We start from the raw sequence: 26,613 nt of genomic DNA, 5'->3' as shown, positions 1-26,613 counted from the left end.
GAGTCTTTTATCGATAATTAGTCTTTCGAACAATCCGTAGCGGCAAACGATATCTTTTTAAAAAAATTTAATAATAGATTCGGCGTTAGCTAATCGAAATGGTCGCTTCTTTAACTATTTAAATAGATCTTTTTTAGCTAGCATAAAGCAAGTCATCCTTTTATCGATAATAAGTACTCGTGATACATTTAAACTGACTTTTAATTATATTTAAATAAGCTAAGTCGAGTATAAAAGGTTTTTTATTCGTTTAGCTTTGCGTTTTTAATAAAGCTTATAACTTTAAATAAAGACTTTGCAATTTTCGTAGCATTTATTTTAAAAAAAGAGTTTTAACGTGCGATAATAAATTGATTCAGCTCTTTTATATTCGGATTCTTAATAAGCGTCGAAAATGATCGTATAAAGTCTTTAAATTCCGTCGACAATTAGCTTAATCGAGTAAGAATTGTTTGCTCGCTTATAAAAGTAATTATCTTTAACCAAGTAGTTAAATGCTTTGTTTTTAAACTTTTAAAAATCGTAAATCTTGATCGAAAGAAAGCGTTTAAAAGTAATAAAGAATTAAGCAATAAGCTTAAATTCAAGCGAGTAATCGTATTTCAAAACTCTTTTTTTAGCTCGTAAATTATAATTTACGAATCGTTTAACCGAGAATACTAAAACAATGCTTAGCTCGTTAGTGACTTAATCGTTAATATCTTTTTCTTTTCTTTTTTTAATATTTAAAAAATGCTTTTTTTCTTTTTTAAAAAGACCGTCCGCTATTATGTTTTTAATCTTAAAGATATACTTAATTTTAAAATCTATTAATTTTATTTACGCAATCTAGTTCGTAACGAAAGCTTTAAGTAAATAGCTCGCTAATCCGTTAAGTTAATTAATTAATATTTTAACGTCGGTTTTTAGAATAAAATGAACTTCGTATAATTCGCTTTTTATTTTTTTTTATAGCTTTTAAAGCACCGCGGCATTCTCGCTTAATCGCGTCGTACTTGATTTTAATAAAGTTTTAAAAACTACTTTCGAACTTAATAAAATATCGCTTTTTATCGAAGTCTTTTTATTGCAATACTGCTCTTTATCTTTTAAAACTAGCGTTTACCGTCAAGTAGATTTTTCTTCTTTTTTTATTATAATCGATCTTAATAAGAGCGAAAGCAAAAAGCAAAGCTTTTTTAAACAGCTTTATCGCTTTTTATTAAAGTTCTAACTACTCGAATTCGACTCTTTTTTTTATCGTCGCGTAAAGTAAAACAGCAATTATAAAAAAGTTTTTAATCTAGATTTTATAATAAACTACGATCTTAATAAAAGCTCGAGCTTCCGATACATCTTTGCACTTAATCTATTTTAATATCTTCTTAATTTTAACGGTTTAAAAGTAGCGTCTTTCGCTATTCGTAATAAATCTAACGATATTAAAGCTAAGCATATAATATTAAGACTTCGTTTCGACGGTCGTCTTAGCTCTTTTAAACTTTATAAGCATTTTATCGATATTTTAAATATGCTTTAAAACGAATCATCGTATCTCGAGCAGAACTTTTTTATAATTATAAAAAAAGAAAGATCTTTTAACTTTTAAGTTATTTATATTAAGCAAGCAAACGTTAAGAATGCAGTTTATAAAGATCTTATAAATAACTTTAACGAATTAAGCGATCGAATTAATAGTTTTTATAAATATCCGAATCATCCGAAGCAATCCGATAAGCGTTTAAATAGCTATTATATCTTTAGACTTAACGTTAAAAAGGAATTAATCGTATTTAAAAAAAAAATCTAAAAGTATAACTATCGTAAAGCTAGCAAATTCGTTCGAAAACTAATCTACGTTCGAAGCAATATTAACGTCTTTAATCGTAATACGGTTCATCTTAATTATAATAATAATCAACTTATATTTTCTTTTCTTTTTCTTTGCTATAATAAACTACTTATTCCGATAAAAGCTTTAATATAATTCGAAAACCCTTTGATTTAATCGCTTCTTTAGCATAATAATAACCATTTCTTACAAAGCTTTCGGTATCGTAAACGTTTTCTTTTATTAAGCTTCGCAAAGCATCGTTTTAATTTTTTAAAATAATATAACTTTCTTCCGGACTTAATTAAAATAAGTAAAATCTTAAGCTAACGCTTTTTTTCGATTTCAAAAGCATTAATAAAGCATCTTTTTTTTTTTCGAAATGATTTAAAAGCTAATCGTAAGTGCTTCGAATCGCTCTTTCGTTAATCTTGATTTAACTTTTAAGTTTAAAAACTTATTAATAAAGTATTTCGAAAAGAGTCTTTTAAACTTAATAAGTCTCGCTTTTTTATCTTGCTTAAACTAATCGTCGATTCTTTTAAATATCTTTTTATCCGACACTCTTAAATCTACCGGTCTAACCTTCTTCGCTTTCTTTTTATACATCGTATTAACTTTTATTATATTTTTTCTTTAAAGATCTTTATCGTTATCGATAATAAATATAAAATTTTCCGATTTATCGTGTTTAATTGCAAATATTTTTAATGTTTTTAATTTTAATAAGCTTTACTTAATATTAAATTAAATTGTTTTTTTATGATTTTATTATTTTTATGCCGATCTATTCGTGAACTATAATTCATAAGCGAAATTTCCTTTTAAGCTTCTTTTTAACTTAGTATCCATCTTAGCTTGCATGCTAGCTATTAATTTCCTAAGTCTTCGACCAAATCCGATTTATTTTTTGTAATAATAATTTATCTTTAAATAAATCGATCGTAATTTAAAAAAAAAGCTTTTATCGTGCTATTATTAAAGTAAAAAAAAAAGTTAAGATTCTAAAAAAAAAAATATGCTTAAGATAACTTCGTAATTACTATTATTAATAATAAAGAAATCGGCGTAATTAATAATCCCGTTAATAATAACTTCGACGTCGTTTATTTACTTATTAAAGTTATAAAGATCTTCGGATATAATAGTATAAATTAAAGCTCGATCCGTTATAATAAATAGTTTAGTTATCTATGCTACTTTTTTGTTTATTATATTAACTTTAAATCTATTATTAAAAAGAGATCTGCTTTTAATTATACCGTCGATATTAATGAAATCCTTTAAAGTCTTTATCGCTACTTCGAAGCAATTGCGAGCGATAAGTTGTTTGCGAATTTGCGTCGCTAAAAAGTCTAACTTGCTTTCTTTATTCCGATTTAAACGTTTAACAATTAAAGCGTTCATAAGAATAAGCTTACTTTAAAAAACCTTTACGTTTTCTTTGGCATCGAGAACTATTAAAATATAATAGCTTAATAGCTTGTCGAAGCGAAAGCTAAGTCCGAATAAGTCTTTAACTTAAACTGTTGGATTGCTTCTAAGCGATTGGGAATATATTCGTAACTTCGTAAGGTCGTAAAAGTACTTGCAATTGCAAAACACTCGGTTAATAAGGTATCTGAATTCTGTCTGCTCCTTAATGCTTAAGGGAGCTGATTCCTTTTATATAATTAGAAGGAATCACGTGCACTAGCTAGCTAATAGGTTTACTTGTCAAGTTAGGGGTCCTTTGACTGCTGACATGCTAAGCGAGGCATGCTAAGTGGCTCGTGAACTATGGTTTACGGGTGAGTTCCTTAACTACTACTACTACTACTACTACTAGCTAGCTAAGGTCGATATAGAGATACCGATACCGGCAACTCTCTCTTTAGCAAGCAGTGCTTTGCCAACTATTATATCGACCGAAAAAAGAAAGAAAGTAATTAAACAAAAGAAAAACAATCTTCTTTCTCTTTCTTTTACAGCGGCCTTTCCACTTATCTATCCACTTGCACTTTTAAGGTATTGGTCAGAACTAGCTTTTGCAAAGAAGTATTAGCTTCGATTTTAGTCATGGCGTTAGCAGGGTTGGATTTGCTTTCGATCTAGTGTACTTTAAAGAGCTTTCGCCTTTCGTATGACTCTCGAATAGCTATAATATCGATCATGAAGCGCTTCTCTTTAATAGTTTTTAGCTTTACTATGCACTCGTAAAGCGAGTAAGAGTCAATGCACACGATTACGGGGAAGTTAAAGATTCTTAGCTAAGCTGTGATTTAAGCAAAGGTGGTCGATATAATAATAGCTATATCGATACTTAAAGATATAGCGTATAGCTTAAAAGCTAATACCGCTTTTGTCATTCTCTTGCACTTCTATAACACTTAATAAAAGATGTTACCCGTTAAAGTGAACTCGTTTTCACTTATGTAAGCCTTATTGCTAAAGATAGCTACGAAACCGATCTAAGAGCTAAGGTCAGCGTTGTTAGCAAACGTTCCGTTTACGAACATAAAGAGCTTCGCCGTCTTTAAGTTTAAAAGCATATAATAAATCCTTCGAGTTAGGTGATCAATCAGCTATTAAATCACCTTATTAAAGGCCTTGTAGTCTTCGTCCTTCGGTTCTTAATGCTAAGCAGCTATCGATAAAGCGCACGATGCTTTTAAGTAGCAAATAATAGCTAAATACGCCTTTCGGGCACGTTGCTCTAAGTACTTTTTAGCCCGCGTAGCTGAATCGAGCTTGATTACGGCAAGCCTTTTATTCTGCTTCTTTTACTCAATTGATAGTCCGAACCCGTCTTTATTTAAAGATAGCTTGCATTTATTGAAAATCATCGGCTCGGCGTATATAAAGGTCTTTATTTCGCAAAAGACTCTTTTTGATAGGTCGATAGCGGACGGTGAGACTTTGCGGCTAAAGCGGAGCTTCGTTTAGACGTCTAAATTAAAGAATTTTTTGAATCTATCTTTAAATTCTAATACGTTCTTCACTTTTTAAAAGACTTTTATGCAATCGCAATTGTCGTTATTAAAGCTTAAATTAAAGATCTCGAATAGCAAGAAGTAGTTTACTACCTTGCTCTTTTCTTTACTTACTTTTACTTAGCTACGACGATCGAAAAGTCGTAAGATCGCGTTATTAAAAAATTCGTTTTTTAAAAGCTTGCGGATCTAGCTAATAGCTTTCTTAATCGATTTCGCGGCAACTTAAAAAGTATTATCGATATTTTCGTTTAAATTTAAGCGATCGAAAGCTGATTAATAAAAGTCTTAGCAAAAGTTGATAAAAGCTACGTTTATACTTATAAAGTTTTTAATTTCGACGAGTCTTAAGCAGCGGTTCGATATAGCTTTAGCTAGTTCGTATTCGAAGCTATCTCTTTCTTTAACGAGTGGTACTAATAGCAGCTGGTTCTCGAGAGAGTCGCGTTATATTTCGAGTGCAAAAGCTATAAAAAAGCTCGCGTCGATAGACTTGCGTAAAGTAGATATAATCGAGGCAATTAGTTTAACGTTCGAGGCTTTATTAGCAAAAGATAACGTCGATCTTTAAGACAAGGCTAATAATAGCGAAAGGCGCGCAATAAGTGATCTAAGCAAAAAGGTCTTAAAAGCAAAAGGTTGATTTGGTCTTGCTTTAATTACTGAGTTATCTTTTATTCGTAAACTATAATTTACGAATAAAGTTCCGGATTCGAGCTCTTTTTATAAAACGAAATTCTAAATCTGATTCTCGTCGGCGAACTTTATACGTTCTTTAAGCTCGTCGTATTCGCTTTTAATATTGTCGAGAGCTAAAATCAATAAGCTATATAATAAGACTTTTAGTTTTAACTTCTTTAAGAATCTTTCGTTAAAAATAGCGATCTCATCTTTTTATTTAGTGTTATTCTTGTTTTCTACGGTCTAGCAAATAAGGTTGACTATCGTAGCATTAAGCTTAATAAACTTGCGTCCTCGAGCTATATTAATTATAATCTTTTAAAAAGCGACGTAAGCAATAATATAATAGTTGATGACTTAGATAGCGTAAGCGTTAAAGGTGCAGTTCTTTAAGATGACGCTTAATTAGCGAGCGCTGCGGATTAAAGTGCATATAGCTTTAAAGTAGTCGTTATATAGCAGTTGGCTTCGAGCGCTGTCGAAAGCTTTTTTGATTCGTTTATGTCTTTCGGCGTTTTTGTTGCGTAGAAAGTGGATAGCGGTAACTCTAGTAGTAAACTAATCGTAAGCCGAAAAGAAGTTTTCGGCGTTTATGTTTTTTTTTGCGCATTCGGCTCGCAAGAATTAATCGTATTATAAGATTAAGTCGTCTTCTTTACTTAATCTGTTATTAAGGTCGAAGGTTGCTACTTTAAGCATAGCTAGTTAACTAAAATTGCTTATTTAGCGGTAAGTCTAAAGGAACTTATCGAAGGTTTTAATGATTCGTTTTTCGAACTTTAGTTCGAAACTCGATTATCGGGCTAAAGCAGCTTGCTTTTCGTTTAATAGTAAGCTAAAAGGTGCATTACGGACAAAGGCTTTTCCTTTAGCGGCGGCTGACTTAAAAAGCATATTTAATTCGTGAACTACGGTTTACGGGCTAAACATAAGATAGCGGAATAAGTGCTAATAGTAGTAGTGATCGATTGAATGATGATTAAGGTCGTTAGTGTTGATATAGTATTATATAGTTATAAAGTCGAAGAGTGATAATAATGTAATTGTAATTGTTGTTATATAAAAAGAGAAAATGTTAAGAAGAAAGAAGGGAGAGCTTTCTTATATAAGTATATTTGTAAAGAAGACCTACTCTTTTTAACAGCAGTTTACTTTCGAATACACGTAGTTAAGTACGCTTAAAACAAAGGAACAATCTTGAATAAGAAATAAGAAATAGCCGTATAAGCTTAAATAAGTAAAAAACAATCAAATAATAAGAATAATCTGTATAAGATAAGTGAATAGCTAATAAAGTGAAAGGAACAAGGAAAAAAACAAAGGATATAATAAAAAGCAAGTCTAAAGGTGAGAAAACAAACGTAAAAAATACCCTTTTTTATTAAAACAAAAAGAGTGATCATTAAAGGCACGTCCTTTCATAAAATAAATATAAAACAAAGAGAGGATAAGAAAGTAAGAAAACAAAAGTAAAAGAACAGATTAAAAAACAGTTTTATAAATTAATTTTTGTTCTTTCGAAAGTATTAAAAGAATGATTTAGAAATTAGTAGATCTAGGTTTAAGGATCACTTTTAAGTTGAGTAGTTCATCTTTGCCGTCGTCGAAAGGCTCGTATTCGCTAAGGTTTGAGTTGTCCGAAGAACCCGAATCTTCTTCTTTTTCTTCTTCTTCGTCCTTATTAAAAAGAAAGAAGGTTTAATCGCGGCGATAGAATCGTTTAAAGCGGTTAGTTGCAAAAGTGCTTTTAAGTTTAGTTTTATCGGTTTCTTAAAGTTTGTAGTATCTTTTATCGTAAGCTTTAAAGACGATATAAGGTCTTAGCTACTTATAGTTTAGTTTGGTATCCGCGGACATGTCGATGTTGCGTTTAACGTCGTAAAGCAGTATTAAGTTTTTTTTTTTAATAAGTTCCGACTTTAAGACTTTAACTCGTTCTTAAATAGCTTTAACGGCAAGTCGATAGCGTTTCTTTTTTAAGATGATCTCGTCGATATCTTCGTCTCGGAGTTCTAATTGTTTAAACCTTATAGCAAGCAAGTCAGCGCGGGATCGAACCTTTTGCTATAGTAGTAACTTCTAGATTAGCTATCGTAACTTTAAAAGTAGCTTAGCTTTTCGTTTGTAGTTTAAAAAGAAGAGGGTAACTTTAATAAGTGCGTGTATCGATATTCGGACCGCAAAAAGCATTTTATTAAATTTGCGAACTTAATTTTTAAATCTTTTGTTTATGACTTTCGATAAGCTATTTAAGATGTCTTTGTGTCTTCTTTTAATTATTCTATTAGCTTTTGAATTGTAGCTCGAGATTTAGACCCTTTTAATCTCGTACTTAATAGCGAAAGCTTTAGCAATTGCTTTATTTTCGAGTTTTTTATCGATAATCAATTTCTTAAATAATCTATAGCGGCAAACGATATCTTTTTAAAAGAACTTAATAATAGATTCGGCGTTAGCTAATCGAAGTAGTCGCTCTTTTAGTTATTTAAATAGATCTTCTTTGGTTAGTACGAAGCAAGTTATTTTTTTATTAATAGTAAGTACCCGTGACACGTTTAAGCTGACTTTTGACTATATTTAAGTAAGCTAAGTCGAGTATAAAAGGTTTTCTGTTCGTCTAGCTTTACGTTTTTAATAAGGCTTATAGCTCTAGACGAAGGCTTTGCAGTCTTCGTAGCATCTATTCTAGAAGAAGAGTTTTGACGTGCGGTAATAAGTTGATTCAGCTCTTTTATATTCGGATTTTTAATAAGCGTCGGCAATAATAATATAGCGTCTTTAAGTTCCGTCGATAACTAGCTTGATCGAGTAAGAATTATCTGCTCGCTTATAAAAGTAACTATCTTTAACCAAGTAATTAAGTGCTTTGTTCTTAAACTTTTAAAAGTCGTAAGTTTTAATCGAAAGAAAGCGTTTGAAAATAATAAAGAATTAAGCAATAAGCTTAAAGTCGAGCGAGTAATCGTGTTTTAAAACTCTTTTTTTAGCTCGTAAACTATAGTTTACGAGTCGTTTAATCGAGAATATTAAAATAATGCTCAGCTCGTTAATAACTTAATCGTTAATATTTTCTTTCTCTTTTTCTTTAATATTTAAAAGATACTTTTTTCTTTTTTTAAAAAGACTATCCGTTATCGTGTTTTTAATCTTAAAGATATGCTTGACTTCGAAGTCTATCAATCTTATCTACGCAATCTAATTCGTAACGAAGGCTTTAAGCAAATCGCTCGTTAATTCGTTAAGTTAATCAACTAGTACTTTAGCGTCGGTTTTTAAAATAAAGTGAACTTCGTATAATTCGCTCTTTATTTTTTTTATAGCTTTTAAAGCACTGCGGTATTCTCTTTTAATCGCGTCGTACTTGCTCTTCGTAAAGTTTTAAAAACTACTTTCGAATTTAACAAGATGTCGTTTTTTATCGGAATCCTTTTACTACAATACTATTCTTTATCTTTTAAGACTAGCGTTTACCGTTAAATAAATTTTCCTTTCGTCCTTGTTATAATCGATCTTAATAAAAGCGAAAGCAAAGAGCAAAGCTTTTTTAAGCAGCCTTATCGCTTTTTGTTAAAGCTTTAACTATTCGAATTCGACCTTCTTTTTTATAATCGCGTAAATTAAAGCAGCAATTATAAAAAAGTTTTTGATTTAGATTTTATAATAAACTACGATCTTAATAAAAGCTCGGGCTTCCGATACATCTTCGCATTTAATTTATTTTAATATCTTTTTAATTTTAGCGGTTTAAAAGTAGCGTCTTTCGCTATCTGTAACGAATCTAACGATATTAAGGCCGAGCATACAATATTAAGACTTAGTTCCGACGGTCGTCTTAGCTCTTTTAAATTTTACGAGTACTTTATTAATGTTTTAAATATGTTTTAAAACAAATCGCCGAATTCTAAGCAAAACTTCTTCGTAATTATAAAAAGATCGCGATCTTTTAACTTTTACGTTATTTATATAAAGCAAGTAGACGTTAAGAATACAGTTTATAAAGATCTTGTAAATGACTTTAACGAATTGAGCGATCGAATTAATAGCTTTTATAAGTATCCGAATTATCCGAAGCAATCCGATAAGCGTTTAAATAGCTATTATGTTTTTAGATTTAACGTCGAAAAAGAATTAATCGTATTTAAAAAAGAAGTTTAAAAGTATAGCTATCGTAAAACCGGCAAATTCGTTCGAGAACTAGTCTACGTTCGAAGTAATATTAGCGTTTTTAACCGTTACACGGTTCATCTTAATTACGGCAATGATCAGCTTGTATTTTCTTTTTTTTTTTTTTATTATAATAAACTACTTATTCCGGTAAAAGCTTTAGTATGATTCGAAGACTTTTTGCTTTAATCGTTTTTTTAATATAAAGATGACTATCTTTTGCAAAGCTTTCGGTACGATAAACGTTTTCTTTTGCTAAGCTTCGTAAAGCACCGTCTTAATCTTTTAAAGTAGCATAATTTCTTTTCGGACTTAATTAAAATAAATAAAATCTTAAGCTATCGCTTCTTTTCGATTTAAAAAGCATTAGTAAAGCAGCTCTCTTTTTTCCGAAGTAACTTAAAAGCTAATCGTAAATGCTTCGAATCGTTCTTTCGTTAATCTTGATTTAACTTTTAAGTTTGAAAACCTATTAATAAAGTATTTCGAAAAAAGTCTTTTAAGCTTAAAAGGTCTTGCTTTCTTATCTTGCTTAAACTAATCGTCGATCTTTTTAAGTATCTTTTTATCCGATACTCTTAAATCCACCGGTCTAACCTTCTTTGCTTTTTTTTTATATATCGTATTAACTTTTATTATATTCTTTTTTAAAAGATCTTTATTGTTATCGATAATAAACATAAAATTTTCTGATTTATCGAATTTGATTATAAATATTTTTAATGTTTTTGATTTTAATAAGCTTTGCTTAACGTTAAATTGAATTGTTTTTTTATGATTTTGTTGTTTTTGTGCCGATCTACTCGTGAATTATAGTTTACGAGCGGAATTTCTTTTTAAGCTTCTCTTTAGCTTAGCATCCATTTTAACTTGTATGCTAGCGATTAGTTTCTCGAGTCTTCGATTAAATCCGATTTGTCTTTTATAATAATAATCTAGCTTTAAATAGATCGATTATAATTTTAAAAAGAGGCTTTTATCGTATTATTATCGAAGTAAGAAAAAGAAAGTTAAGATTTTAAAAAGAAAAGCATGCTTAAGATAACTTCGTAATTGCTATTATTAATAATAAAGAAATCGGCGTAGTTAATGATTCCGCCGATAATAACTTCGACGTCGTTTATTTATTTATCGAAGTTATAAAGATCTTCGGATACGATAATATAAATTAAAGCTCGATTTGTTATAATAAATAGTTTAGCTATCTTAGCCACTTCTTTGTTTATTACGTTGACTTTAGATCTATTATCGAGGAAGGATCTGCTTTTAATTATACCGTCGATATTAATAAAAACTTTTAAGGTTTTTATCGCTATTTCGAAGCAATTATAAGCGATAGGTTGTTTGCGAATTTGCGTCGTTAAAAGGTTTAGCTTGCCTTTTTTATTCCGACTTAGACGTTTAATAGTTAAGGCGTTTATAAGAATAAGCTTACTTTAAAGGACTTCTACGTTTTCTTTAGCATCGAAGACTATTAAAATGTGATAGCTTAATAGCTTGTCGAAACGAAAGCTGAGTCCGAACAAGTCTTTAATTTAGACCTCGATTTTCGATTTTATAATCGCCGCTATTGCTTTTTCTTGAGCTTTAATAGTAACGTAAAAGTTAATGAACTTCTTTCGTTTATAAGTCTTCTTTTTCCTTCTTTTTAATACTCGTTAAGTGATCTCAACTTCTTTTTCTATATCTTTTATAGCTTCGTCGGCTTTAATTAGTCTAGAAGGTCTAGAAGACTCTTTTTTAATTATACTATCGAACAACCTATCTTTTAAGTTTATCTTTATAACAATACTTAATTCTTAAGAAGCACGGGCCTTAAAAGTGCCGTAATTCTTTTCTTTTTGTTGCCGGACATTCTTCTTGATCTTAATAAGCTTAAATCCTTTCGAGAGCAAAAGAGGCTTTTTAGCTTTGTCTTTTACGGCGGCGTTGATTTCGATCGAAGCGACCTCTATGCTAGATAGATAGCTAAGCGTGTTGATCCATCTTATAGCATTAATGTTTTTAATGTCGATTAGTCTTTTAAGGATAATGGTAAGCTCTTTTGGCTGGTTGGTTGGTTGCTAAGCATTTTAATCGAAGTGATATTAAGCTAGCTATTAAATTAGTTGTTGATAAGAGAGCAAGTGTTTATAAGTCTTAGGTCCGCTAATAAGTCGATTTTTTAAAATGTTATCGTATTCCGTCTTACGAACGTTTAGTACGATAGATTTAAACTAAGTTTTTCTTTGCTTTTTTTAAATAATAAAAGCACCGATCCTTTTAAGTCTTAAGCAAAAGCGTTCGTAATTATTAATATGAATACATCTTTTATTAATTATGTCTTTAAAAGCTTTACATTTATTTCGATATTAATAAAGAGCTTGAGTTGTATCTTCGGAATTCTCGTAAAAGCTATAGTCTTGTATTTAGTTCCCGTATCTTTTACTTCTTCTTTTTCTTCGTCTTTATGATCCGTAGTTAATAATAGCAATCTGAACTCTACTTTCGAAGCTAACTTTACTTCGAGCATCTTAAGCGGTATACTTAATAAAGGCTTCGTCGCGGTCTTCGAATCGAACTTAAAGTTAAGATTGAATAAAGCGTCGGGAAGTTAGGTTAGCGACTTAGTTTTTAAAGTAATCAATTCGATTATAGATCGCATTAATCTACAAGTTAAAAAACTTTTTAATTATAAAACTTACTTTATTAATTTCTTCTTTTTCACTCGTGAACCGTGGTTTACGAGTGAACGGCACTATTATTAAGGCTTTCTTAATAGACTTAAGAACGCTAGCTAGCTCGGTGTGTTCTTTGACCAAGGTCCGAATATCTTTAATAAAGTTAATTAAAAAAGACTTTTCTCGATTTATAACTTCAATAGTCTTAGCACTTTAATCGGTTTTAAAAGCGAATGCAGCGAAGTCGTCGAAGGCGGTATAAAAGTCCGAGTCGAGTTCGTCGACTTTATAATGCTTGATCGTCTTATTTCGGATTCCGACGGGCAATTCGAAAAAGAACAAGCGTTTTTATTCGGTCTTGCTTAAGAAGTGCATTAAAATAAGTCTTTCGGAGACTCGAGAGAAGGTGCGACAATAGTTTTTCAAGTTATTAACATCTCGTTCTTGCATAGCAAATTTTCGTAAAAAAGCGATTGAGTTTTTAATCTATTAAGTATCGTTTTTACGGAACTCGGCTTTTAAAGCTTTAACGAAGGCAGCTTAATCTTTCTTAGCTTTCTATTCGAGCAAGCTTTTAATAATTTCTTTACAAAAGTTATCGTAGTAACGAAAGAGTTTGATAAACCGATCGTCTTAAAAGATATTAAAGTCTTTATAAGTCTCTTCGTACTTTTCGATAAAGTCGGTGATGTTAGTATTATTAAAGCAAAAAGCTTTTAAGGCACTTAGCAATAGTATGCGAGTAGTTATAAAAGCGTAGAGGATAGCAAGGTCGACTATAACTAGCGCAAGGCTTAATGAAAGAGCAGGAAGAGTAAGAGGAAAAGGAATAGTAGAGATCTTAAAACCGGTGTTGATTTTAAGAAGCATTTCCGAGGCAAGTGTTTCCGATGAAAGTAAAGGTTTTGGTTAAGGATCGAAGTAAGATGAAGCTGGTCCGAAGCTTATAAGAATACGATTAAAGGATTTAATAAATTTAAAGGATTCTAACGAAAAGAAAAGTAATTCGGCGCCGACTTCGATATTAGAAATTTTAAGAAGGTTTTCGGTATTTTAAAGATCAGATATATATGTGTGCTAAAAATGATCGGGTTGATAAAAGGTTTTTAAATTGTTTGATTTTAACTCGTGAACCGAGTTTACGAGCTAAATAAGTGACTTTCGCAAAGTATTCTCGATCCGAGATTAAAAAAAATAGACCTTTTGTAAAGGTAAACTAATAATCAAGATCAGAACTATAAAAAACTTAAGAACCAATTGATTAGCTTCGCTAATAACTCCGGACTATGTTAATTGCTTTAATTCAAGATGAAAGCTAAGGTATAAAAAGGTATTTTTACTAATAAGTGAAAATTCTTTCTTATTAATAATAGAAGAGAGTTTTTGCTAAAGAGCCGAAATATTGCACTTCGGCTATTTCGGCATTTCGGTGTCCGAACTTATCGGGAATAAGGTTTTAATTGTTTTGAAGTTGTAATAGTAGAGTAAAGTGCTAAATGATGAACGAAGATCAATTTAACTGCGAATCAAGCGATTGTAATAGGCTGTATAAAGATAAAGATTAAAAGTTTGAATCTTTGCGTAAGTCACTAATGTAAAAGCACTTAAAAAGATGTGCTGTATAGAAGCTTAACTTTAAGGCTAGACCTTATAGTCTTATAAAAGAAGTGTCAGAAAAGGTAGGTGGAAAGCTCGTTGATTGTTCTAACTAAAAGATGTGTGCCCTCTTATAGAAGATGGGTCCGTCTAGTGTAGTCCTAGTGGCCATAGCAGGTACCCCATTAGGCAGGGTGTTTACACTACCTTTAGTTTTCCCGCTATACGAATACTTATAATCTAATAAGAAGGTCTAAAGTATGCTCCGTAACTGGCTTATTCCTTTTCTTAAGCGCGTCCTTAACTTGCTTTGCAGCGTAGCATTTTCGTACTTCCTTCATAGCCTTGTTAATAGCAGCAGCACGCTCTTAAGTAAACGCGGCAAGTCGATCTTGGTCCGTCAGCTTTAATAAGGTTTTAAAAACGAGAAGCGTAAGGACTAAGCTATTAAGTCCCGCCGTATCGTTGATAACTTTGATAGCTATTTAAAGCCGGTCTTTCTTTAAGGCTTTTAAAAGCTTTTTTATAACGATCTTAAAAGCGCGTCGCATAAAGACGTAGTAGCGTTCCACTAGCTCGACGCTATGATAAGCTTTTATAAGCATCTGCTTTAAAGTGCTGCTAATACTTTTAAAGTAGCTTCGGAACGTTGCCGAATTGAAGTTGGTTTCGAGATCGTATACGACGTTTATAAGAAGTCCGACGTAAGTATTGACTTAACATCGACTAAATCTTTTAAGTAAGTGCTATGCGGATATGCTTTTAAAGAAGGTAGCGGCTTAAAAGTTAATAGAATCGCAAACGACGTGCAATACGTTCTTGCCGTTAAAGTGCATTATATCGACGTATACCGTATCATTAAAGTTAGTATCGTCTTTAAGTCTAATACTAAACCTCTTTAAAAAACGTCCGAATACTTAATAGTAATAGCAAAACTTTTAGATGTTATAAAGCAAGTCCCGTTTGAATTCGTGCCCGGCCTTTTTAAGAACAACAGCAAATCGACTTGTTAAAAAGTGACTAAAACGCTTATAGATAGTCTTTAACTGCTCTTTCGTAAAGTAGTAGTAGACGGTCTCGCTTTCGGTGCTATAATAAGTAGCAGCGTGCTCTTTATTCAATAGCATTTATACGTGTTTAAACATCTTTATTATTAGTATTTCCTTTTTCTTTTAAACTAGCACGTTCCGCAAGTTATTTAAGATTACTTTGTGCTTGTTTATATTAGCTAACGAAAATAAAAAAAGTACGTCGCTTTTTTTAACGTAGAACTCTACTTGACTTAAAAGAGTATTTAAAGTAATTGCTTTAATAAAAGTAGCAGAGCTGATCTCGTACTTAACGGACTTCTCTTTTGCTCGGGATATATTTAATTAGACTTCGGAGTACTTCTTTTAAAGTGCTCGTAGCTAAGGTAAGCTAGCGGTAAAGAAATTAGCTGCTCCGCTGTTAATTATAAAGCTTATAAACACGTTCTTCGAATACTTAAAAGCTATATAAGTCTTTGCTTTGCTCGCGAGCACGTTTTGGATTTCGATTTAGCTAATAAAAGCGTAGAATACCGTCTGAATCTTTAGTTGTTTATATACTTCGTTAGTATTAAAAATGCTGTAAGTAATTATAAAACCTTTTAATATATTAGCGTAGCTACTCGATTCAAGCGGCTCGTCTAGTAAGCCTGCGATAAACTAATCGAATTCTTCCGTAGATACAAGTGGCAAGCTTTTAATCGATGTTACGTATTAAGAGAATTTGCTTTTCGTTACTTTTTTTGCGTCTTTAAAAGCTTAGAACTTAACGACGGATGCTTTTCTTTCGTCGAAAGTGTAGTTAGTGCTTTAGCAACCTAGCTTTTTGCAAACAAAACACCTTTTCTTACTCTTAGTAATAGCTTTAGCAGCTTTCTTACCTCCGAAGTATTAGCGGTCTTAAATAAAGCATTCGTATTCTTCGTTTAAATCGGAGTCAGCTTTTAAGGTGTTGTAAAAGCAGGTGTGATCGTGTGGCTCGCTAAAGCTCGCGTAAGCTTTATTCGCTTTAGCAAAAGGTCGAGAGGTCTTAGTTACAAACGCAATTGCTCGACGAATATCAGCAATTGCCGCGGTAAAAGTAAAAGCAAGATTCATTCGTGCAATCGTAGTCTTTAATATATTTTTACAAGCTGAATACAACTTGTTAGCAAGACTTCGATCATTTTTTAAACTTGGTCGTAAAGAGCCTTGAATGCTTTTAAGCTCTTTAGCGAGCTTTTTAAAACACTCGCTAAGCGAGGTCCTTGGATTCTTTCTCTTGACCAAATCTAACGAAATTTCTTTTTAACAATCGTATTTTGCTTGCCGCCGGTAGTCGGTCTCGAAATGGTCTTTTATAGCAATAGCGTTTGCTTTAAACGTCGGAAGCTTAACTTTGATAACGTAATTATAGTAAAATGTAATAGCTTTTTTCGTAAGCATAATAAAAAACGCCGCTAAATAGTCGTCGGAGGTTAAACCGTATCGACTTGTTTAATTAATAAAAATCCTTAATTAAGTTTTGAAATTATCGTCGAGTCTCGAATACTTTAGCTCTTTAAGAAAGCTTTTTATAAACAAAGCTAATTCTTTCGCTCTTAAGTAAAGGTCTGCTGCTCTTAGCTTAAAGAAGTCATCGCTATCGTCGTTAAGAGCGCTTAAAGTGCCGTACGCAAGCGTGCTATGCTTAGCTAATAGTCTGATCGGTAAAAGGTTACCGATATAATTGCCGGTAGTCCGTCTTCTTCTAAAGTCTTTAAAAGGCTTATTTCCGAATCCGTGGTCTTTTGAAGGTCCGTTTCCGAATCTTTTTGATAGTCTAAAAGGGCCGTTCCTACCTCTTTCGTATCCGTAGCTTCGATCTCTTTGCTAATCTTTTCCGTTTCTTCTTCGTCGGTCATTATTAAAGTCGCTAAAGCTATTCGGGTCATCGATTAAGGCTTTAGCTTAATGATATCCGTACTTGTTGGATCGCCGGTAGCGATCTCTCGTAATATATTCGTAAAAGTCGTGACGTCGTCAAAGTATTTGCAATTGCAAATCACTCGGTGGTAAAATACTCAATTGTTGCTTGTTGATCTTGTTTTAAGAAAGCTGACTCCTTCTATACAATAGGAAGGAGTCACGTGTACTAGCTAAATACTAGGTTTACAAGCAGGTTAAGGGGGGTCCCCGGACCTGTGACAAGCTAAGCGAAGCATGCCTAATGGCCCGTGAACCTTGGTTCACGAGTGAGCTCCTCCCAACTACTATTTACTAGCTAAGGTCGATATAAATGAACCGACACCGGCAAAACTTTCTTTGGCAAACAATGCTTTGCCAACTATTATATCGACCGAAAAAAAGAAAGTAGTAATAATAAAAAATTCAAACGCAAAGAACAAAGAAAAATCCTTTTTGAAACAAGCCCCCCTTTTCCTTTTGAAAAACCCGTCACTTTGCGAAGTGCTCATAATGCTCTCCTCCGTATTGGCAGCCTTGAATAAAGCACTCGTACTCGCTCTCAAGGTCGTCAGGATCAGCCTTGCCTGAGGCATGCTGAAAGGAGTACTGAGAGGAGTGCTGAGAGGAGTGCTGAGAGGAGTGCTGAGAGGAGTGCTGAGAGGAGTGCTGAGCGGAGTGCTGAGCAAATGGCTCGCTAGAGCTCGCGTAAGCTCTGCTTGCTTTAGCGGGTCGAGAGCTCTCACTCTTAAAAGGAGGTTGAGTGATCTCAGTTGCAAAAGCAATTGCTCGGCGAATGTTAGCAACTGCGGCGGTAGAGGTGATTGCGAGGTTCATCCGTGCAATCGTCGTCTCTGGCACGTTTTTACAAGCTGAATACAGCTTGTCGGCAAGACTCCTATCGTCTCTCAGACCTGGTCGTAGTGAGCCTTGAATGCCCTTGAGCTCCTTAGCGAGCTTCTCAAAGCACTCGCTAAGCGAGGTCCCTGGGTTTTCCCTTTTGATCAATTGCAATGAGATTTCCTTCCAACGATCGTATTTAGCTTGCCGCCGTTGGTCAGTTTCAAAATGGTCCCTTATTGCAATAGCGTTTGCCTTGAAGGTAGGTAGCTTGGCCTTGATCACGTGGTTGTAATAGAAGCTAATAGCTTCCCCCGTAAGCATAATAGGAAACGCCGCTAGGTAGTCGTTTGAGGTCAATCCGTACCGATTTGCTTGGTCTGCGAAAATACTCAGCTGAGTTTTAAAGTCATCCTCGGGACCTGAATATTTCAGCTCTTTAGGAAAACTCCTTGCAAATAAAGCTAATTCCTTCGCCCTCGGGTGTGGGTTTGCCGTTCCTAGCTCAGGGAAGTCATCTCTATCGTCGTCATCAGGGGCTGGGGTGCCGTAGGTGTGCCTGGCTAGCACTCGGGTCGAAAAAGGGGTGCTGGTAAGGGGTCGGTTTGGCCCAGGTCCGCCGGGGGGTTTGTATCCTCGTCCAGGGTCTCGTCCAGGGTCCCTTAGCGGCTCATTTCCTTGTCCCCTTGTCGGGCCACCGTGTCCTCCTCCTCTTCCTCCGTGCCCATTCCACTCGCTTCCCCCTTTATTCCCTCCTTCTGGATCACCGTCCGAGCTATCTGGATCGCTAGGGTCGCCAGCAGGAGCTTGCTCCCTTTTCTGCTCGTATCCTTGGGCTCGGCCTTGGCGGTATCCATTGCCCTGGTCTTGCTGCGAACCAGAACGAAGATCCTCACGTTGTCCTTGGTAAGAGTAAAAATTGCCCGGAATCTCCTCAACCTTCAAGGGCTCGTCGTACTCCCTGGCGTGTTCCCTCGGTGATAAAATCGGTGGCTGAAGTAATAAAGGAACGGGAGAAGGGAGTGAATCGCGAGAACTTCGCCTTGATGACGATTGCCTTGCTGCCTTGAGCTCCTCTTTGTGCCTTGTAGCCTCCTCGATTCTCTCCTTACGCTGTTGCGCGTCCCTCGTAATCGTCAAATTGCGTAGATCATCGAGGTCACGAGCAATAGCGTTATTTCGGCGCTGGAGTTCCTCGTTCCGTAGTATTTGCCTTTGAAGTTCCTCGTTTTCCTCTTCTCGGAGTGATTGGCGAGGCGAATTTGCAAGTAAGGGTTCGTCGATGATTCTAGTAAGACGAATAAGGCCTGATTGATCAGGAAACCTCTCGACCTGCTTCCCTTGAATTTTCGCGACTTCCTCAGTTTGTCGATTTAAGCGGGCGATTGTAATATCGTTCCACCTAGAATCAAACCCTTCGATTGACTGCTCTTGTGCCTTGTAGCCTCCTCGATTCTCTCCTTACGCTGTTGCGCGTCCCTCGTAATCGTCAAATTGCGTAGATCATCGAGGTCACGAGCAATAGCGTTATTTCGGCGCTGGAGTTCCTCGTTCCGTAGTATTTGCCTTTGAAGTTCCTCGTTTTCCTCTTCTCGGAGTGATTGGCGAGGCGAATTTGCAAGTAAGGGTTCGTCGATGATTCTAGTAAGACGAATAAGGCCTGATTGATCAGGAAACCTCTCGACCTGCTTCCCTTGAATTTTCGCGACTTCCTCAGTTTGTCGATTTAAGCGGGCGATTGTAATATCGTTCTACCTAGAATCAAACCCTTCGATTGACTGCTTTCGCTGTTCTTCCTAGGTCCATTGGTGCTCCTTCTTTATTTGGATGATTGAGGCTAGTCTATTGGCGTAGCCTCTTTGCTTTAGGAGGCACCAAACTCCCTTAGACATTAGGTGATCCTTTAGTCTAATAAGCAAGGTAAACTTGCTTCTTCGGTGGCCGTGAGCTTGTTTGGCGGCCAACGAAAACTCGTCCGCGCTCTATCTAGCAAAAGCGTGTCGGAATAAAGACTAAAGCTCGTGGTCTTTTAAACCTTCACTCTTTATGTCCAGGAAGTCTTCGATAATTAACCTTGCTTTTGTATGACTTTCTGGCTTCGAATACGGTAGTGAATCGAGGTTAAAACCGAGGTCCGACGTATCTTTAAAGGTATTCCGAGTGCTTGGATCGTTCGGTAGCATTGAGGGAGGTTCCGCGGGTCTCGAGAAGGGGTCCGCCGGTGCCGGTGTCCTTGTTGTTTAAGCTCTTGCTGACGTTCCAGAAGCTCCTTGTCTATTGCTCTCGCTGCCTCGGGGATCGATTGACTGTATATTGCTTGGCTGAGGCGTAGTATTGTATGCTGTGTATAGCTGGCGTGGCTCTATAGCGTTGATAGGTTGTATATAAGTGACTTGGTTCGGAATCACTCTTCCGTAGTAAATGAGGTATTCGAGGTGTAAGAAAGCGACTTGGTACGGAATCGCTCTTCCGTAGAAAGGTGTAAAGGTATCGAAGTATAAGAAAGCGACTTGGTACGGAATCGCTCTTCCGTTGTAAGGGAAAGGTATTCGAAGTGTTTGAATAGTGATTTTCACTGCGGTTGCAGGCTTCTTATAGCGCAAACTCACCACTTCTACACTCTTCGAGTAAGTAGAAGTAAAGTCCCAACTCTTCGATCGATCCTAGCTTCTCTGTGATTGAGTAATGCTTTCGTCGGCGATTAAATAATCACTGATCAGTGTTGGATCGCCGGTAGCGATCTCTCGTAATATATTCGTAAAAGTCGTGACGTCGTCAAAGTATTTGCAATTGCAAATCACTCGGTGGTAAAATACTCAATTGTTGCTTGTTGATCTTGTTTTAAGAAAGCTGACTCCTTCTATACAATAGGAAGGAGTTACGTGTACTAGCTAAATACTAGGTTTACAAGCAGGTTAAGGGGGGTCCCCGGACCTGTGACAAGCTAAGCGAAGCATGCCTAATGGCCCGTGAACCTTGGTTCACGAGTGAGCTCCCCCCAACTACTATTTACTAGCTAAGGTCGATATAAATGAACCGACAGTACTTTTAAGCGCGCTCTTAGCGATTCTTATACCTTTAGTATCTCTTTTATCGATACGTAGCTTATTGAAAGATCTAAGAAGCTTGTTAGTACGTCCGAAGGTGCTAGATCTCTTTTTCGGGTTGCTAAAGCTAGGCACGGAAATCTACACGCTGTCCTTAATAAAAGCTGATTTTACTCGGAATGCTCTTAGGTTTTAGTAAGTCCTTCTTTAGCGTGTAGCTCTCGTAGCTTCGAGTGTTGTCTGGTCCGATAATGATCTTAAGACTATTTTTATTGTTATTCAGTCTTGGCCTGTCGAAAATTCGGCTGTAGCTCTTAAGAAAAGGGTTTTAGGGCTGCTGAGGTGATTTTGGCTCTTCTTATATGATTAGCGTATTGCGTAGCGATTGATAAAATTGATGAATTAAAGACGAGTACGCTAAAGTGCTTCGTCGTAGCCTTTCGTTAGATTGTATAGCGTAAGTTCGTAATTCCGCTATTTCTTTTGCTATAGCTTTTATATTTCGTTCTATATCTCTCTTCTTTCTTAAAAACTCTTCCCGTAACCTTCGGATCTTCTCCCTTTCTTCCTTTTTGCTTAAGGTCTCTTTTTCCTTCTTTTTTGGACTGCGCGAGAATGGAAGTAGTTAAGGTATAATATCGTCGTCGTCGTCGTCCGTAAGGTTTTCGGCGGTCCACTTTAAATCGAAGCTTAAAAGTGTTGCTTGTTGCTCTTTTATTTCTTAGAAGGTCTATTAGTATTGCTGCTCGTCGTTCAAGAGCTTGACCATCCTATTAGCGTAGCCCTTTTGCTTTAAAAAGCATTACACGCCTTTGGACAGCAAGTATTCCTTAAAGCTAATAAAAGTAGCAAACTTAAAGCCTCGTCTTGTATTGTCCCCCGTCATCGTAAAACTCGTCCAATCCTAGCGTAAGAAAGCGTGCCGGAATAAGCTCTACAAGTCGTAATCTTTTAGTCCTCTGCACTTTGCATCTAAAAAGTCTTTTACTATTGCTCGGACCGTAATCTCATTATCGGGCCTTGCGTATAGTAGCTCGTTTAAGTCAAATAAGATGCTCGACATCTCGTCGTCTGGTCTTTCCGAGAGGCTTAAGAGTCTTAAGTATAATAGTTCCTTTAGTTAAATAGCTAAAGGTTTCGTAAGTAGTGATGAGACTCGAAGGGTATAATACTTTACTGCTCTTTGTCGGCTGGACTCCTTACCTAAAGGTCTAGTTGCTCGATCGGCCATAATTGTTATTTGTTTTTATATAGGTCGATCCAAATTTGGCTAGATTGCTATATATAGCAGGCGCGGCTCTTATAGCGTTGATGTTGGTTGAAAGTGACTTGGTTCGGAATCACTCTTCCGTAGAAATAAGGAAAATCGGTAATATAAGAAGCGACTTAGTACAGAATCGCTCTTCCGTTGTAAAAGGAAAGAGGTATCGTAGTAAAAGGTATCTTCGCTATAGAGTCTTAGCTTCTTTATGATTGATCACTTAGTAGTAATTCAATCACTGATCAGTGTTAGATTGCTTTTAAGCGATTAAGAATATATTCGTAACTTCGTAAAGTCGTAAAAGTACTTGCAATTGCAAAACACTCGGTTGATAAAGTATTTGAATTCTGTCTGCTCCCCAATGCTTAAAGAAGCTGATTCCTTCTATATAATTAGAAGGAATCACGTGCACTAGCTAGCTAATAGGTTTACTTATCAAGTTAGGAGTCCCTTGACTGCTGACATGCTAAGCGAGGCATGCCAAGTGGCCCGTGAACCATGGTTCACGGGTGAGTTCCCCAACTACTACTACTACCACTACTACTAGCTAGCTAAGGTCGATATAGAGATACCGACATAAACTTCGATTTTCGATTTTATAATCGCCGCTATTGCTTTTTCTTAAGCTTTAATAATAACGTAAAAATTAATAAACTTCTTTCGTTTATAAGTCCTTTTCTTCCTTCTTCTTAGCACTCGCTAAATGATTTCAACTTTTCTTTTTATATCTTTTATAACTTCGTCAGCTCTAGCTGATTTAAAAGACTTTTCTTTAATTATACTATCGAACAACTTATCTTCCGAATCTATCTTAACAGCAATACTCGATTCTTAAAAAGCACGGGCCGTAAAAGTGTTATAATTCTTTTCCTTTTGTTATCGAACATTCTTTTTGATCTCAATAAGCTTAAATCTTTTCGAAAGCAGAAAAAGCTTTTTAACTTTATCTTTTGCGATAGCGTTAATCTCGACCGAAGCGACCTCTATGCTAAATAAGTAGCTAAGCGTATTAATCCATCTTATAATATTAATATTTTTAATATCGACTAGTCTTTTAAAGATAATAATAAGCTCAATTAACTAATTAATTAGTCGCTAAGCATTTTGATCTAGCTAATATTAAGCTAGCTATTAAATTAATTATTAATAAAAAAGCAAGTGTCTATAAGTCTTAAGTCCGCTAATAAATCGATTCTTTAAGATATTATCGTATTCCGTTTTACGAACGTTTAGCACGATAGATCTAAACCAAATCTTTCTTTGCTTTTTTTAAATAATAAAAGCACCGATCTTTTTAAGTCTTAAGCAAAAGCGTTCGTAATTATTAATATAAATGTATTTTTTATTAATTATGTTTTTAAAAACTTTATACTTATCTCGATATTAATAAAAAGCTTAGGTTATATCCTCGGAGTTTTCGCAAAAGCTATAATCTTGCATTTAATTCTCGTATCTTTTACTTCTTTTTCTTTTTCGTTTTTATAGTCCGTAGCCGATAGCAGCAATATAAACTCTACTTTCGAAGCTGACTTTACTTCGAGCATCTTAAGCGGTATACTTAATAAAAGCTTCGTTATAATCTTCGAATCGAACTTAAAGCTAAAACTAAACAAAGCGTCGAGCAATTAAGTTAGCGACTTAATCTTCGAAGTAATCAATTCGATTATAAATCGTATTAATCTACAACTTAAAAAACTTTTTAATTATAAAACCTACTTTATTAATTTCTTTTTTTTTCACTTATAAACCGTAGTTCACGAGTAAATAGCACTACTATTAAAGCTTTCTTAGCGGACTTAAGTACGCTAGCTAGCTCGGTATGCTCTTTAAATAAAGTCCGAATATCTTTAATGAAGTTAATTAAAAGAGACTTTTCTCGATTTATAGCTTCGATGTTCTTAGCATTTTAATCGGTCTTAAAAGCGAATGCAGCGAAATCGTCGAAAGCAGCATAAAAGTTTAAATCGAGTTCGTCGACTTTGCAATGCTTAATTGTTTTATTTCGAATTTCGATAAGCAATCTGAAAAAGAACAAGCGGCTTTATTCGATTTTGCTTAAAAAATGCATTAAAATAAGCCTTTTAAAGACTCGAGAAAAAGTGCGATAATAGTTTTTTAAATTATTAATATCTCGTTTTTGCATAACAAATTCTCGTAAAAAAGCAATCGAGTCTTTAATCTATTAAATATCGTTCTTACGAAACTCGGCTCTTAAAGCTTCAACGAAAATAGCTTAATCTTTTTTAGCTTTCTATTCGAGCAAGCTTTTAATAATCTTTTTGCGAAAGTTATTATAATAACGAAAGAGCTTAACGAACCGATCGTCTTTAAAGATATTAAAGTTATTATAAGTCTCTTCGTACTTCTCGATAAAATCGGTGATATTAGCATTATTAAAGCAAAAAGCTTTTAAAGCACTTAGCAATAGCATGCGAGAAGTTATAAAAGCGTGCAAAATAGCAAGGTCGATTATGATTAGCATAAAGCTTAATAAAAAAACAAAAAGAAAAAGAATAATATAAGTCTTAAAACCGATATTAATTTTAAAAAGCATTTTTAAAGCAAGTGTTTCCGTTAAAAGTAAAAGTTTTAATTGAAAATCGAAATAAGATAAAGATAGTTCGAAGCTTACGAGAACACGATTAAAAGATTTAATAAATTCAAAAAATTCTAACGAAAAAAAAAGTGATTCGGCGCCGACTTCGATATTAAGAATCTTAAAAAGGTTTTCGATATTTTAAAGATCAAACATATATATATATTAAGAATAATCGAGTTGATAAAAGGTTTTTAAATTATTTAATTTTAACTCGTAAACCGAGTTTACGAATTAAATAAGTGATTTTTATAAAGTATTTTCGATTCGAAATTAAAAAAAATAGACCTTTTGTAAAGATAAACTAATAATCAAGATTAAAACTATAAAAAACTTAAGAATCAATTGATTAGCTTCGCTAATAACTCCAGATTATATTAATTGCTTTAATTTAAAACGAAAGCTAAAGTACGAAAAGGTATTTTCATTAATAAATAAAAATTCTTTTTTATTAACAATAAAAAAAAGTTTTTGCTAAAGAGCCGAAATATTGCACTTCGGCCATTACGGCGTTTCGGTGTCCGAACTTATCGAAAATAAGGTTTTAATTATTTTAAAATTATAATTAAGTATAAAAAGCGAGCTGAATAATAAACGAAGATCAATTTAACTGCGAATCAAGCGATTATAATAAGCTATATAAAGACAAAGACCAAAGGTTTGAATCCTTGCGTAAGTCACCAATATAAAAGCACCTAAAAAGATATGCCGTATAAAAGCCTAGCTCTAAGGCTAGACCTTATAGTCTTACAAAAGAAGTGCTAAAAAAGATAAGTAGAAAGCTCGTTGATTATTCTAGCTAAGAGATGTGTGCCTTCTTATAAAAGATAGATCCGTCTAGTATGGCCCTAATGGCCATAGCAGGTATCCCATCAGGCAAGGTGTTTACAATAGTAGTGATTAGTCATTCAATCACGTGGAATTTTTTATACGGATCTAGCAGGATTTGTGAGCGTGCTAAGACTTTTATTCTATGTCAATCTATTGAACTTTGTTCGGAACGGGTCGGCCCGAATCAAATATGAAACACAGCTAAGCTTAATTCAGCTACCGCTATCAATTCTGCCGTACGTAAGGCTGCCATACGTAATTTAAGTAAAGCTGCTATACGTAGCTTACGTAAGGCTGCTATATATAATCTACGTAAGGCTGCTATACGTAACGCACGTCGCTGGCACTGCCTTACGTAATACGTAAAGCACTGCAGCTAAGCTGCTATATATAGCTTACGTAAAGCTGCCATACGTAACCTACGTAAGGCTGTTATACGTAATTTACGTAAGGTTGCTATACGTGACCTACGTAAGGCTGCCATACGTAACGCACGTCGCTGCTTTACGTAACGCACGTCGCTAGCACTGCTTTACGTAATACGTAAAGCACTGCAGCAAGGCTGCTATACGTAACCTACGTAAGGCTGCTATACGTAAGGGTGTGTTTGGCTCGCAGATGCAAGCCAAGTTGCACCACCAAAATATTCTTGCATCTCCAAGTTGCACGTCAAGATGCAAGAATTGCTTCGATCTGTTTGGCTCGTGCACGTAAATCTCGCAAAGTGTGCATCTGACCTTGCAACTGCAGTTGCACCATACAAATCGGACTTTGAGCAAAAAGCTCTAAGTCCCAAGTTGCAAGCTCAAGTTGCAAGCTTTTTTCGCCCCCCCCTTTCTTATTCTATACTCTTTTTCCTTCTATTAATTCTCAACTACGCAACCTTTTTATCATGCCGTCTCCGAAAACCATTCTGAAAAAGCGAAATCTACGGAATCGCAATATTAAAATTATCGTCGCTGCAATTAGAGCTTGCGCCGCCTTTCAATATTACAAAAACAATCTCGCAAAAACGCCTCACTCAGTATACTTCCGATCTGATAGGCCTTCAATAGGTAGAAGAGCTTCTTATAAGCCACTTACTACGAATTCAAAATAACCTGGGAGTTACTCGAGAAGGATTTCGATACATTCAAGACCTTTTGATACGCAAAGCTAAACTTCGAAAAACTCGATATAATCATCGTATATTATTTATTACATT

At 34.6% G+C, this 26,613-nt stretch overlaps 1 protein-coding gene across 1 annotated transcript; it reads right to left on the bottom strand.

Moving 5' to 3' along the window:
* Positions 1-17,326: 17,326 nt before the first annotated feature.
* L3040_008806 (uncharacterized protein) lies at positions 17,327-19,480 on the bottom strand (the record flags this gene model as incomplete). Its single annotated transcript, XM_066157202.1, has 3 exons — positions 17,327-19,014; positions 19,077-19,212; positions 19,442-19,480. The coding sequence occupies 3 exons, from the start codon at positions 19,478-19,480 to the stop codon at positions 17,327-17,329; spliced, it is 1,863 nt and encodes a 620-aa protein (XP_066010308.1).
* Between the last annotated feature and the right edge of the window lie 7,133 nt (positions 19,481-26,613).

The sequence above is a fragment of the Drepanopeziza brunnea genome (genome assembly GCF_022702325.1).
Source record: "Drepanopeziza brunnea f. sp. 'multigermtubi' strain 214-2 chromosome Unknown ctg18, whole genome shotgun sequence".
Lineage (NCBI taxonomy): Eukaryota > Fungi > Ascomycota > Leotiomycetes > Helotiales > Drepanopezizaceae > Drepanopeziza > Drepanopeziza brunnea.
Note: the sequence above shows the minus strand (reverse complement) of the source record. Positions and strands in the feature narration are given on the sequence as shown.